At 41.6% G+C, this 15933-nt stretch overlaps 1 protein-coding gene across 1 annotated transcript in view; it reads left to right on the top strand.

Moving 5' to 3' along the window:
• lrba (LPS responsive beige-like anchor protein) overlaps window positions 1–15933 on the top strand; it is a gene marked incomplete at its 5' end in the record, with an annotated part of 190396 nt that overhangs the window by 124464 nt on the left and 49999 nt on the right. Inside the window, 6 exon segments of the mRNA XM_035660012.1 lie at window positions 4471–4588; window positions 4799–4901; window positions 7107–7222; window positions 7410–7522; window positions 13105–13245; window positions 14487–14606. Of these exon segments, the coding sequence (XP_035515905.1) occupies window positions 4471–4588; window positions 4799–4901; window positions 7107–7222; window positions 7410–7522; window positions 13105–13245; window positions 14487–14606 (711 nt within the window).

Raw genomic sequence — 15933 nt, 5'->3', positions numbered from 1 at the left:
GGGAGGGGAGGGGAGGGGAGGAGGCATATGAGAATATGGGTATGGAAAAGTGAGAGTGGAGAGTAGGATTATAAGTATGAGTTGTATTATTTTTGTGAATGCACCAGATGAGAGTGTCAAAAAGCCCTTAAATGTCATCTTGTGTTTGTCTGCACTTTCTTTCCCATTTGCTGCTGCAGTAAAAGCGCTGTCAGCGTCTCGGCCTACTTGAAATTCTTGTTATTGTAGATTGCTAGATTCTGTGGTCAGTCAAGTGAGAAAGAGTCACAAATAGCACGGCTCTGATGCACCTGTACGCAGTGGTTTACTTTGCATTTGTGACTTTTGAATAAAATCAAGGGGAGTCTCGTTTAATTAGTACACGTCTAGCAAATCTGCAGCCTCAGTCCATTGTTTGCGTGTAAAAGTCATTTTGTGACGTGTGGGTAAGTGTGGAGTGGTGGGTGTCGAGGGGTGGGAGGTAGACAGCTTTTGGGAAATGAAAAGCAATAAACAACTCTACATGCTGATAAGTCCACAGGTTTTTTTTTATAAATTCTATCAAGTTCTCCCAATACCGCTTGTCCCTCGTCTCTGTTTTGATGTTGATGGATCACCTCTCTTCCTCCCGCTCATTAATTTCATCACCTTATCTCCCACACCACTTCATTTGACCAAAAGGTAATAATAAATCCCTCATCCATTATCCTTTAACTGAGGCAGCCATGCGGAAATACTTAATAACAGGCAACAAATTGAACTTCAATCACCTCATTTTCCTTCAAGCATGCACACCGTAATAAACTGAACGAGCAAATATGCATATACCGCTCGTCGCACACTGTTTATGTGCAGTTCTAAGCATTTATTTTACAAAAACAATACTATTGGTGAGACTTTTGTTCATATTTTATGATAAATAAGGAATTGGCAGTGGCTTCTGTCCTCTTCAGCTCAAGGGTCTTATCAGCCCAAAAACACACACACACTCAGCCTGGGGAAAGGAAAGCCAGTTGAGAGACTCATCTATCTTGAACCACGCTGCTGATAGTTGGTCTGTTGCTCCCCTAACTCTCCCCCAATTCAGTGCAGTTTCAATTAAATGCCATCTGTGTCACCATGTTCCCTCCACTTGACTTTACCTATGTTTCTAAAGAGGCAGTGGTTGGTAAAGGAACTGGGTTTGCAAAGGAAAGGGTGGTGTAGAGGGTTCACTGGCAAGGACTGTCTGCGAGATTCAGCGGTGACAGTTTCTGTGTGTGTGTGTGGTTACACACCGTAGCCACAGTCACCCGGCCCCTCTTCATGTGTCCCTCTTCATTCCGCAGTCTTTTGGGCATCTGACAAAGACAAACGACAGTGCTTCAGAAATGAGCAGCAGCCCAGCGCACAAACAGGTTGAAAGAGGAGGAGGGAGAGATGGAGAGGGAGAGACAGAGAGAAAGCATTGCAATCAAGACTAGTTCCTTTGTTTTCTGTTTGGCTGTGTCGTCCCGCGTGACGCTTTGAAATTGATCTCAGGACGCACCAGACCTGAATTCATGGATAATGTTCTGTGTGAAATGAAACATCAATAAAACTGTGCTTTATACTCAACCAATCATGTTGACGTGCAAGCTCCTGATCCTTCATATGTTCCATCTATGGGATCTTCTGTGCTCTTCTCAACCTCAGTCTTTTCATTTTTATTTTTTAAACCCCTTTTTTCAGATAGTATAATGTAAATGGAAGATCTAGCGCTAGTCTGTTCTCGTGTTTTTTTTCTTTAAATTATTCTTCCGCCTCTGTAGCATTATCATCTCTTTGAGCCTGACTGATTCAGTTCCACCATTACTATTTATCACAGAGGAAGCTGGTGCAGCCATAATTCCAGCTCGGACAATAACCTCCACACCATTGTAATTTGTCCAGACGTGGTCAGAACGGCTGGAGCATTACAGCGCGGATAGTTTGTCACGCTCCTTGTCACCCGCTCAGCTTTTTCATCTGCAAGGGAAAGGGCGCTGCCGGAAGGGACAATGATCTCGGGAACATAGAGTGCTATTTACAGCGTACCAGGAGAGTCATTGGTCCAGGGAAAAATGATATCTGGCTGCCTCTGCTACTGTCAAATCTATCTGTGGATTCAGAGACTGCAACTTTATCACATCAGCCCTGAACATCTTCTTGACATCCGTCAGGAGGTCTACGAGTGTACTCTTGGGGATGAAATGAGTCAACCACTCCCTTTTGGAGGTGAAGGGTTATTCCCCAAGCATTCACTCATCATACACCTGAAAACAGGAATTTCATTTTTGATCAGATAGAAACAGATAGCTGTTTTTATTAAAAAATGTAAGAGAAATTGGTGTCAAAATATCTTTGGTCTCATATGGCATGTACTGGGATCTTTGTAGGGTTCTTGACATGGTAATCTGATATCAGGTCTGTCAGTAGAGAAAACAAATGAGGTGTCCTCAAAATTCAATCACCTGAACGCACTACAAGACCGTTTAGGGGAAAGGAGAAGCTGTGCTTAGTTGTGTCCCTAGCAGTCTGTCTATACAGACAGTTATAGTCAGTCTATACAGTATATTATAGTAATCCATGTGTTATTTTTTAACACTACAGGAGTAAATACCATTTTTCCAAATACAGTGTTGGGTCCTTTAAAGGAAAAGTTCAACATTTTGGCAAATCTGCTTATTTGCCTTCCTGACTAAAGATAAATGAGAAGATTGTTACCTCTCTCATGTCTGTACGCTAAGTAGCAGCAGCCGTCTAAATTAGCTTAGCATAAAGACGGGAAACAGGAGGCAACAGCTAGCCTCACTCTGTCCAAAGGTAACTAAATCTGTCCACCAGCACCTCTAAAGCTCTCTGATTGAGAGGTTATAACACTTGTTTTTTTTCAGTCCTTTCCCTTATAGTTGGAGTTTCCAGGATAATTGAAATTTTCACTTGCGCAACAGTTAATAAGCTTGTCTCTACGCTTATGAGTGCCCAATTGGTACTGCTCATGTGCAACTCTCGCTCACTCCTTAGTTACTTCCCTCATCAGCTTCGCAAAAAAAACGTGTTTCATTCCTTTTTACAATTCAGTGCCAGATTTACTAGCCCTCGGCAATCCTTATTACTGAGCCATGTGCACTGACCTAAGTGCCAGCATTGTGCTAGTTACACTTACAGTGTAAATTAAATTTAAGTAGAAGAAAACATCTGAAATTTACAATCAAGAAATTTGTACTTCACGTAAATATTTTAGTTTTCCTTATGAAATACTTCCTCCTACTTAATCCTTAATGATGAGAAATTGTATTGTTTACTCTTGTGAGTGCTGCACTATCTTTGTGACGGTGTTGGCTACAGGCTGACGGTGACTGGTATAGTCATCTTGAGTCCCTGTTAAGGAAGATAGGAGGTTGGCGAATGCAGCCCCATCGAGCTTCACCAAGCCCCTAATCCACATTTAATTGAACTCCAGAGACTTTGAAGTGAGTCTGTGATGCAGGAAGGTCTTATTCCTTACAGAGACAGCGAGGGAAAGGCTGTCCTCAGCTGCTTGGCAAAGGCCTCAGCTGGTCCCCTCTGCTGTCCTCTGCCTTTAATGAGCTGCTTTAACTTAACACTAGGCCTAGCTTGCTAGCTCACATTTGAATATTTTTGATTAATATCACGAATGAACCATGCTGTGACAACCTAAACTGTCCCTTTTACCTTTCTACCGTATCCCTGTACGCCTGCCTGTCAGAGGATGCTTTTGAAACTAAAATCAGAGGTCGAGACAAAAGCCTAGTTAACAAAGCAGGTCTAAGTATGTTAGTAGCAAATCTAAATGCTGGATTAGTAGGAGTACGAATCACAGGGGCAGGGCCAAGCATATGGATCTGTCAGGCACTGTGGCAGCCATCAGAACACGTTACTCTGACAGCTACCACAGTCTCCAAGGGACAGATTAAGCTCAGCTCATCGAAGCATTTTTAAATCTGGAGCTGGCTAACATAATAATGTTTGACCCCTGTGTCAGTTATCTCCATGAAAATACAGAAGATAGTCTAATCAGATGTTTAGCATAAAATTGGCTGTTAACCTTATCCCCGTCACTTCAAACCAATTAATCTATTTATGTCAAAACAATATATTTTTGTATTTATTGTACTTCTCTGCCTATTGCTATACAGTCACCTGTACGCTGTAATATGGATTACCTTTTAGTGAACTAAATATTTCCTTCACTCCTTCCAGCTGAATAGCTCCCATTCTCTTGCTGAAGGAATCTCTTTTTCATTGCAGCTGATCAATATAAGACATTAATCGTGCTGTTCAGGCCGTCGTGCCACCACTGTGTGAAAAATGAACTAACGTAGCCTCCTGTCTGCTCTTCTTCCCTTCCCTTCCTTTCCTTTTTTCTCATCTCTTCTGTCCTTATTTGGTCTCTATCTTTGTCAATATCCTTTCCTTATTCCATTTTAATTTTCCCTTTGTTTTTTCTTTTCCTGTCCTGTCTTCCAGATTCTAGCCTATACAGAAGGTCTTCATGGAAAATGGCTGTTCACAGAGATTCGGGCCATCTTTTCCAGACGCTACCTACTGCAGAATACTGCTCTGGAAATCTTCATGGCCAACAGAAGTAAGACAGCACTAGATAATTACCTATATGTAACCATTTCACCTTTTTATTGTAACCCTGATGGCTATGCACATTTATTGTGCTTTTTATGGAATAACATTGGAAACATTTTTATCAAGAGCACAGTGGCAGTGTTGTGATTTTATCCCATATAAGGAATATGAACATAATCCTTGATATAACTGGATGTTTCTCTGTGCCTCTCTACAGCGGCAGTCATGTTAAACTTCCCAGATGCAGCCACGGTCAAGAAGGTGGTCCACAGTCTTCCTCGTGTTGGGGTTGGCACGAGCTTTGGTCTTCCACAGACCAGGTGAACACACAAATGCATAATAACAGTTTTTAAGTGGCATAAGTAAATTATGAAGATGAATTCTCTGATTTTAAACATTCTCTGTACACATACATACAGCACCACATCTGAACAGATCAGGATATTAAACATATGGAAAGAACACGTTGGCTAGAGGAAGTGAAATGGGATTAGAGAACATTAACACTGTTGTTACATATACACCACAGACCTCCAAACTGAATTTTCTCCCTCCCTTTTCTTGCTGTCACATGCACACGGGGGTTGGGTCACTGATTTGTCTATCCCTCCCACTCTCTCCTCACCTTCCAAACATAATTGGCTTCGCACAAACATAGTGCAGTTCATCTATTTATTTCCATCAGTGTGAAGCAGAATAGTTGCTTGTAAGCCTGCAGGGCACACCCCCACCATTCCCCGCCCTTCCTCACATCATGTCTACTCTGCGTCTGGGTAGTGCTGAAGCCAAGCTCAACCCAGCTGCTGACCTGTGTATCCCCAGTATAAGATGGAAATTAAAAGAAATGAAAGTAGTGCCCAGGAAGTCTACTAAATGGTGCCTTTTATGGCATATTTTAATTATGTGATGCCAGATAAAGTTTTTAGTTTGATACGTTGTATGGTTGTAGTGATTTAATTGTCAGGTCAATATATTTATATAACCAAAATTCACAGATTTGCCTTAGAGGACTTTATACATTATATACAATATACGACAACCTCTATTCTTAGACCCTTGATTTAGATGAGGAAAAACTCGACCAAACATGGAAAAAACCTCATAAAGAAAAAGATATGTTCCCAGTGTTTTTGGTAAAGGTTTCCAAAAAAATGCAATTAGTAGATATGATAACTGTAGGCTTCTGTGCATTAGATTTCCAACAGACCTTTTCTGAGAGTACAAATATAGTTTAAGCAAGACTGAAGAATAAAATCCATACCCAAGGATTTTTTTTTATCATTATAAGGTATAAATCTTTCCATATACAATAGGGATTTGTTTCAGTTTCATACTGCATATTGTGAAATTTTTGTCTTCATTAATCTGAGTTTAGACAGTTGTTGTCCGGTGAGATACGTGAATATTTGGGGGAGGTATGATGTGCGAGACAGGAAGATTTAGGATCTATGGGAAATGTTTTCTCAATATTAGGAAACAAAAAATGTTCCACGTAGCAACAGTGAATACTGAAGGCTATGTAATCCGTCTGAGTAAGAAAGTCCAGTAATGAGTCAGTGTGGATGTAGGACAGTGTGTGTACCAGAATATAACACACACGCGCGCACACACACACACACACACACACACTCACAAGTTATGGTGAGAAAATGTGTGTGTGTTTGTGCTAGATTCATTAATCAAGCTTGTTTGCAGGCCAGGGACACCTTGCCTCGTTGACCTGAGGACAGCTGTATAGGGCAGCTCAGTGCACACACACAGACACACACCCACTAGCTCATACAGCCAGCACAGCACAAATTATTTAATGTCCAGAGCGCCACAATAATAATTGCACAGCCATACTTAATTATCCATTTAATATTGTTGCTCTTAATTGGATGTAATCCTACTGCTTTTAAAAAAATTGGAACCAATATCAAGAACCTCCTGTCTTTCCTCCTCTCTTAATGTTTACATTTAATTGTGAAGTAATCTATGGGAGATAAAAAGAAAATACAGAAACCTACATATAAAGTATGTTAAAGCACATTATTGCTTGGTGATAGTGCAGAATATAGAAAAAACTTGCAATATACTCGCATTTGGAAAGTCATATTTTCACCTTTGAGGGGCCTAATGACCATAATCTCACACCCTGACAGTGATTAATTCCATCATTTTCTTTTGTTTTAATTGGATTGGGGGTCATTTGTTTTTGTCCTATTGCATACATCATGCTCTGGGCTCTGTGTGTGTGTGTGAACATGCACTCAAATATGTGTATTCAACCCAATTTATTGCATATTTGTCTTCTTAATTAGCAAGACTGTACATTCAATAGATTTTTCATGTAATGACATTTGTATTACAAAAGTCTAATAAAAGCCAGAGGCTTTTTTCCATTCTGCTAAGCACTGTTCTTGATGTGGTGACTGACTTTGTCTCTGTACAACTTCACACTATTTCTCCATTCTCACCAGGACAAAAAAAACACTTGAATGGCTACATATTTAATTTCTGTTTTTCTGTCTTTCTCTTTGTAGACGTATCTCTCTGGCCACACCAAAGCAGCTATTCAAGGCAGCCAACATGACCCAGCGCTGGCAACGCCGTGAGATATCCAACTTTGAGTACCTCATCTTTCTCAACACTATCTCTGGTGAGGACAGCGCCAAACACCAGTCTGATGTCATTGCAGATTGTGGCACAGACCTGCTAGTAGAGGAAGTGTTCACCGACGCTAAAGTTTCAGAAATAATTCTGAACTTCTTTTGTTAGTCCTTTATACCATGATTCGTTTAATCTTTGTGGTGCCCTCTTTTCTCGCTTTCTTTCCCTCCACCCAGGTCGGACCTTTAATGACCTAAACCAGTACCCGGTCTTCCCTTGGGTTATCACCAACTACGACTCTGAGGAACTTGACCTCACCCTGCCCAGCAACTTCAGAGATCTGTCCAAGGTAAGACACTCAAGGCAGATTCTCTCCTCCTGCTTTACTTGTCTCATTTTCCTATATTCAAAAGAGAGGAAGGGCACTCAAGAGGAAATATTTGGTGTGTGTGTTTGTAGTTAATGTCCATTTAGTTAGTAGCAGCATTGCTATCTTTACACAAGTATAGCTCCGTCCTTCTCATTCAGTTGCTGAAATATTTGGTTGTATATACTATCTGCAAAGTTCAAAAGCAATCACAAAGTATTTGTTGGGTTTTTAGACAACAAATCTTTTTGTGTATCTTAGAAACTATTTCTTAACTACTGTCTGTTCAGTCCAGTCTAATTCCAGTGGTTTGCTCAGTTTCACGTTTTTGCAAATATGAGAAATTGGGGTGATGCCGTGACTGATTTTTCCCAAATTACAGGTGATACATTACAGATAATTGGTGTGATTAGTTTTTGACTTGTGTTAGTTGAGGCACCCTGCCTGGCTGCAGTCAAAGCACATTTAAGCTGCTCATGTTCTCTCTTTGACTCCCATTTTCTGAGCTGCTGTCATTTCTGGGAGCTGCTGTCATTTTCTGTCCATAATTCAAAGTTCATAATTTAATTCTTTCAAGTTTGACCTTCCGCAACACCCCAGGAAGTGAAGTAATACTCCCTGGTAGCTCCAGGCATCAAGTGATTAGGCTTGAAACAATGAAACCTGCCCTAAGATGCTCCCTGGCACATAAATACACACACTCACACAGCTGAAACTGCTTAAAAGATCCTCCCCCCATGTTGTACGTAGACATTCAATTATTTACTTGCATAAACTCCCTGTCTTTTCCACACACAGAAAAAAAGCTAAAAAACATAATCCCTAGCTTTCCAGCTCCCCTCATCGGACTGCACATTAGTTGTGCGTAATGTTGTCCAGTGGTGGGAGGACAGTGGATTAGTTTTAGAGTGAGATGATTGAGCGACTGTCTAGATGCTGGAACCGAAATGACTGAATAAATCAGCCATGGAAACAAAAAGGCATGTGTTAATGGACAGGGGGATACGTTGGAGGAAATGCATTTCAGAGTTGCACTTGAGGGCATTTGTTCAGGTCCTGGGAGCATCCCATGTTCATGCAGGGTGAGGGAGAGGTGGGGGTACTCACCTAGTAAGACAGAATGGAACATTTTACAGTTAGGCTGAAGTAAAAAATAGCATTGTTTAAAAAAAAATAAGACACAAGGGACTGGTGTGGGTAAGTTGCTGTAGGTTTGGGTGAGGCAATAAAATAAAATCCATGAAGTCCAGTTTGTGTAGAACAACCATACATTCTGACATTTATTAAATGATGCATAGTGGTTTATAATGCTATGAACAAGGAATTTATATTAAATTTTGCAGAAATAATTTTATCCTTCATCTTGATTAATGTAAGATTAACAGGAGCATTATGATGTCCATGTTACAATGCAAACAAATATGAATTTGGCCAACAATCAAATACAGTGGATTTCCTAATGTTGTTGCACTGTGTTTCAGCAGAAGTTGAGCATTGACGGACACTTTCTTGACAGAAAATACAGCTTTTTATCTACCAGAGCACTCCTGTTGTATTTTTACGAGTATGTATGAGAAGGGTTAAATTAATTTGTGTAACCTTGTGAAATAGGTGGTGCTCTGTAATCCAGTGACCCCTTTTGGGTTGTGCAGTGGCAATTGGCTGTGCATGTTTACATTCGAGCTAATATGATAGCTAGCTCCATTTTGGACTTGGTTCTGTTTGTTACGTGAAAGTCAGATTACAGTGTGTTTAACAATTGGTCAATGGTGAGAATTTGGAGGTAAAGCTAATCCAGTGATATCAGCAAGTCCATTGAAATAGTAAATGAATTAAAATGGAGGGTAGAACAAAACTCAGCACATTATAACCCAATGCAATAGAGTAGCCCTGCACATTTACTACAAACACATGAGCCATCCACTCACACTTCCATTCTTTCACACCGCCCTGTCATACAGATTCAAACACCCCAACAGTCAACACCTTGTCCCTTAGGCTCTCCCCAGTCCTGCTTTCACTTCCGATCTGCTCCTCTGTGTCTATATCCTCTGTTTTTATCCCTCCCAGTGTAGCTTTCTCCACAGTATGAAGCTGCATAATTTCTCTGTTTATCTGGCTTCATGTTGCCCAGTAGGCTGAGATGTGACAGTTGCACTTGCCCCCCCCCCTCCCACACCACACACACATTCACACAAACACACAAACATATAGCCAGTTTCTTAGCTCGTTTCTACCTCCTGCTCTTCTCCTTTGCACTGCCTTGGAGTTTGGACAGCTCAGCCTCTGTGCTCAGTCAAGCCTCGCAGCCCCGGGGACCAAGTGAATGAAGGGGAGATGGGTGAAAGGAGGAGAAACAGAAAGACAATCTAAGAGCAAAAGAAAGAGGAGGAGAGAGTGTAAGAAGAACAACATCATTTGCCGTCCTTGTGCTTCTTTTCTCCTCAAAGCAGAAAGGCTACAGAGAGAAAAAGGAGGGGAGGGAGCGGGGCCAATCTTTATTACATCTGTTTTATTCATGTTGTTGACACACGTGTGATATCAGTGTATGACCACTGGACCGTGGCAGACTGCAGTGTCTGGAAAAGGGCACTGCACAGCCCCCCAGATCAACCCCCCACCCCCCAATTCTGCACCCGCAATCATTTGTGCTCTGTGTTTCTTTTCATCCTAATGTTTTCTGACCTTCACAGTTACTTTACTTTTGCTGTATGTCTGTGTCTGCATCATTCACCACCTCCTGCTTTGTTTTCATCTTAATTGTTTCAGTTTTCTGTTTGCCTCTCATTCTGTCTCTCTTTCTCACCATCCACATCTCTCTTATCCCCCCCTCTTATGTCATGTTGGTGGCTGTCTCTTATAGAAACAGGTCATCTGAGAAGCCTCCAGTGACATTGAGAAGCCAAATTGCCATGAACGTGTGTGTGTGTCACACACTGTCATCATCCCCAGCACAACAGAGGCCACACAGAATTTATGTTCCCTGCTGCCAGAGCCGTTCTGACCCCAGGGACTTTCTTATCATAAACTCTAACCTCAACCTGACATCAAACGCTGACCCCCGAGATAACATTGTAGTCACGATAAGCACACACAAGAACCGACTGCAAGTGTTGTAACTCTCCTATGTTTTCTTTTTCTTCTACCCTTTCGTACACCTCAGTTCTGCACACTGTCACGCATTTCCCCAAGAATTGCACTTGTCCCATATATAGATATCTGTAGCATGATTATAATTGGTCAGTGGGGTCATACAATTCCACTGAAGGCAAAAGCATAGTCATTCTGTTGCACAGCTTTTAATGAAGCACAACAAACAATTAAAAGAGTTGTTAACCCCCTCACCATAGATTAGGTTGTCTACATTTACATAGCAACAGAAATAGTGAGGATTTATTGAGCGTTCCCTGTACCTTTGTGTTATAACCTACTACTCACAGCCACATCAGCTAATGGTGTATTGATTTCACCATACGCGCCCCATATGTTTATCCCCCAGGCCCTCCACACCATTTTCACTGTTTAAATAGGACATTATACATAAACACTCCTTTCAAAAGGCTCTTTTGATTTATGACTCAAAGCCCAAGTGATGCTCAAATCGTCGGTAAGCCATTATACTTCATCACTGGTGGCCTATTATTGTTTTAAAAGCAAAGCAGCCCTGGATAATGTTCTTATAATAGTTCTCAGGAAGATCCTTGTTGTTCCTCAAGGTGTTTTTCCTCTGGGTATACCTATGCATTTTAGGTTGGCAGTCAGGGAGACTTGCGTATAATCTCAATTATCAGTTTAATGTTTCTGTGACACACTTGGTCCCTGATGCAGACTTGACTTTGCAGTCTGGAGACTTTTCTTGTCTTTGCATGGAATAGATTGATGTCACAAAACATGTCAATTTTTTTCAGATATCTGCCTACTGTAATTATTTCTCGTGATATTTTTCTCACAGTAGCTTTAAATGGCTCTGTAACACCATCTCCACTCTTGATGAAGAACTGATTAGGACTACTCCAAGATTAATTCTTTGATGTTTACCCCTTCAAAGCGCCTGCACATCTTTGTTCTGTAGCTTACTCTCTAGTCTAATTAAAACTACGAGATTGGTTCATTTGTCAGAGTCGTCATCAGAGCGCTATTCTTTGCCACAACATATTAGGCCAATCTGTGGTGGGGCGGCAGCAGGCGTTTCATCAGCACACTGCCGGGCGCTCTGCTCTGATGTACGGCGCCGTCACCGCCACTCTGTTGTAGCTACTGTAAACTGAGAGTGCTAGCCCCACAGTAATTTACAGCAGTAAACAATGTCGGGCTTGCGCAGACCAACAGCCCCCACATGCGCTCACACACAATTTTCTCTCTCTCTCTGTCACTGTGGCACTTTCAGTCTTTTTTTTTATTTTATATGCCTCCTCTCCCTTTTCTTTTTTTAATGAGCTGACTGTTATTAGGGCTATAAATCAGACCAATGGGCTTGATGTATAATTCACTCTGTATACTCACCCACCCCCAGTGGCCCTGAGGAAGCCCACAGTGTATCACTGTCAACGCAGAGCTACACAGTGTGGTTGCATGAGGCATTTTGCTGTGTAAATCCGCACACACACAGGAACACTATTTATAAAATTACAAAATACATGTACACAATAAACTGAAAAAGCATCCAATTTTGCACAAATCAGTGCATCACTCCCACTACACACAAATACATGTACAAAAGCATGCCCCATTACACCCACACAAAACAGTAGCCATAGCACAGATCAATATCAGTGCCTGGCCCTGGATGAGTCTTGCTGTGACAGGCACCCTATGATATGAAAGAGATCCAATTGATCCACGCCCTACTAGCCCCTCATCCTCAAAAGGCCATCATTCCATTACCATTGATCTGCTGTGTGTGTGTGAGGGAGAGAGATGAAGGGAGGTTTGAGGGAATGAGGCGCAGCCAGCAGAAGACTAATAAAAATTGAACCAGCCTGAAAGTGATTTCTATAAATGAGTATTTAAATAATAGCCGAGCAGCACAGGGTTATTGGTTTTGTAGAGCGATGGAAAATTAACGCAACTTAACCATTTTTCTAGACTACAAATAGGGCTGGTGACCAGTGTATTAGTTACAGATTAATAAAGGTAGAAATTAAAGGAACGGCAGCCTTACTATTGATATTCCTAGTAGGCACTCTTTCATTGGAGCACATTAGTTTCCTCTGACAGACTACAGCTGCAGGGGCTCTGTTTCACAGCCTCTAAAAAGCACTCTGTGGGAAAGGATTGATCTCTGTCTGAAGGGAAACATCATCTAATATTCATTTGAGATTGCACAAAGGTTACCAGCTTCATTTGCCTTGCAACTGTTATGCTACAAATAGTGGTCCCTGAATGTATTCACAGTAAAATGCAGTAATGCGTCCCTGCGTTCCCTTTGCTATCACACCCGTGTGTTTGTCATCTTTTCTTTCTTTATCTCGGTTTTCATGTCAAGTAGCAGTTAAAAGAAGTTACAGGTTATTTTGAACTTTTTAACATGTGAAAATATATTTTATGTTCCAATTTCTCCATAGCCCATAGGTGCTCTGAACCCCAAGAGGGCAGCATTCTTTTCCGACCGATACGAGTCCTGGGAGGATGATCAGGTGCCGAAGTTCCACTATGGCACCCACTATTCCACCTCCAGCTTCACCCTGATGTGGCTACTGCGTATTGTAAGTGCAATGCATACAGAAAGATGCCTTGTTTTAAAATGACCTGTTATATAAAAGCTTTTGCAACATTTTGTCAAACAATTTGTAAAATGTATGTTCCTTGTTTCTTTTTGGAATTATATATTGCCTTTAATTCATTCTTAATGAGGCATCTGCTTCCTAGAAACAAATGTATTTCTATCAAATTGAGAGTAAATGTATGCTTAATATTGCATCACATACATATTTCTCCTCATTTATGGTTGCACATGATTTATTATTCTCTATGTTGTTGCCATATAATAATGGGACAAACAAAGTGCAATTAAATGTCTGCCGTGAAAAAAAAATTGGGATTTTTGAGGAATACCAGGTATCACAAGTGATTTTATTTGCTTTTGAAGAGAGTATACAGTGTACATTGTGCAATGGAGTGCTCTCTTTCGGTGCCTTTTGTTGAATGGATGCCATCAATCTTTCCATACTGCACTCAAGGGAGAGGGAGGTTACTAAGTTTCTCCAACGTGCAGTTTTCTCCTGTTATTGTCCCAGTAGCTCACCGTCTCAGTGACTCCCAGTAGAGTTACCTCATTGATCTCCGCACATCATTAGCGGGCTTACTCTATAGCCACTTTACCAGAAACCCTTACTTAAAGATCAAACTTAACATCAGAGAGTAAATGAAAACAGTTTGAACAATAAATGTGAACCGTTTTTGTGTGATTTTAGTGGTAATTTGTGAGATTTTACAGAGTGTTTGATCCTGTTCTGTTTAAACTGCATAATGAGATACATTGTGTTTAAACTCACTTTTTAAACAGATGAGGCTTACATCATTTCAGGCTGACTTTAATTAGCTCTCCACAGTACTAGTTTGTAGCTGCGTCCCAGCATATTGTGTCCATGTCACTTGGGAGCTATTGCGTCAGAGAGACATCTATTGATCTGTCCTAACAAGATTATACATGATTAGAAATGCATCAGTAACACAAGTGTATTGGCTTTAGTAGCTCACAGGGATTATTGCTATTTCACTTGTTCATTTTCGGATTCTAGTTTGTTAGAGGGTGTGTAAAAAGAGTAGATTTTGCTTCAAATCTGTTTACATAGTGCTGTATTGAACCTCAAGCAGAAAGACAGACTTTTATTACATGTTTTTATTGCACCACAAGGGATTATATTTTAGCAATCACAATAGGTAATGCCAGTTACAGCAGCAGAGTCCTGATCTCAGACTTAGAAATTTTCTTCCTAATCAACAGGAACCCTTCACCACATTTTTCCTCAACTTCCAAGGAGGGAAATTTGACCATGCTGACCGCACCTTTTCCTCAGTGTCCCGGGCCTGGAGGAACTGCCAGAGAGACACATCTGATGTTAAGGTACTCTACACACTGATGCATGCTCACACATGATGTGAAAATACTTTCCAAAAAAGTTACCTTGTTCCCTTTTGAGATGGTTGACTTATAAGAAGGTTAGAAGTTAAAAGAGATAAAGAACTGAGCTCTACAGAGGAATAAATCCCCATCCAGCATCCTTACAGACAGAGAAGAAAAGGTTTCAAAAGAGTAATGTCCAGTCACTACCAATCATTGTCCCTATGCAATGAAAGCTTCCTGGTCTTCTGATCAAAGCGTTAGACTAATCCTCATCTGTCCCGGCCGTCTGTCTCAGATTCAGCCAGCTATAACCTGGACTTGAATCCCTGCCCATTGGGCCCCAAAACTCTGCTGAGCTGTTGGATCTGCCCTGCAACAGCACAGGTCATTCTCATACTGAGGGCCTTCGAACCCCCAGTGCACACTTTAACTGCTCTCCTAAAACATTTACGACTACAGTCAGACATTCTATGTCAAAGCTGGGTTTTGCTTGGTCTCCTGGCACTGGGTCACTGGATGGGGGAACAGTGGTGGTGTTGGGGGTTTTGACGCTTGATTGCGTTTACCACCCCCCTTCACATCCCACTGATAAAACATATGGATTGTGTTACTACGTAGTTGGCCAATGCTTGATTGCGAAAGCACAACAAGAGCACTCGTTTGCTCTCTCAGTCTAGACCTGTCAATGTGGATCAAACTGTGAGAGCTCAACTTCAGATCAAAATAAAGGGGAAATCTGGACCACATCACTTTGTTTCCTTGTTCAGTTTGAATCTTTTGCATATTTTGAATGAAAGTCCAGCGACTTTATCCACTTGGACGCACATATTCATGTCCTAGGCAAAAGAGGAATTAGGGACGAGATGTATCAATTTAGATGCAAAGTACACCATTTAGCTTTTGCATCTGAGCCATTGATGGCAACCCTCTGTCCCTGCCAGAGGGCAAAAAGCCCCAGTGTTTTCATACCCTACTGGTAAAGAAGGGGTGATAATAGGTTACAACACCCAGATTCAATGCGTCTCTAGCCCGGGTGACGCTAGCATGACCTCCAGTCCCCAATCCCCTGACCCCTAGCCTAAGCCCAAAGGCATCAGAGGGGGAGAGGGAAGAGTAGAGGGGTTAGAAGTAGCAACAGTAGAAGTGCAGCAGAGGAGCCCAGAGGCCAGAGCCCCTTCCAGTGACCCATGACAGGACAGGATTGGGGATCAGAGGGGCTGGCCTCTGACCAGGCCGGAGCAAAGGGGCCACTGCACATAATGGTCCATGCAAGGCAGGCTTGCGTGTTGGGGAGTGAAGCCCTCAAGGTTTTGTGTGTGTGTGTGTG

This window comes from Morone saxatilis, unplaced genomic scaffold (assembly GCF_004916995.1).
Source record: "Morone saxatilis isolate NCDOM2014 unplaced genomic scaffold, NCSU_SB_2.0 Contig17, whole genome shotgun sequence".
NCBI classification, from domain to species: Eukaryota; Metazoa; Chordata; class Actinopteri; family Moronidae; genus Morone; species Morone saxatilis.
The sequence above is the reverse complement of the archived record's forward strand: the minus strand, read 5'-3'. Positions and strand labels throughout refer to the sequence as shown.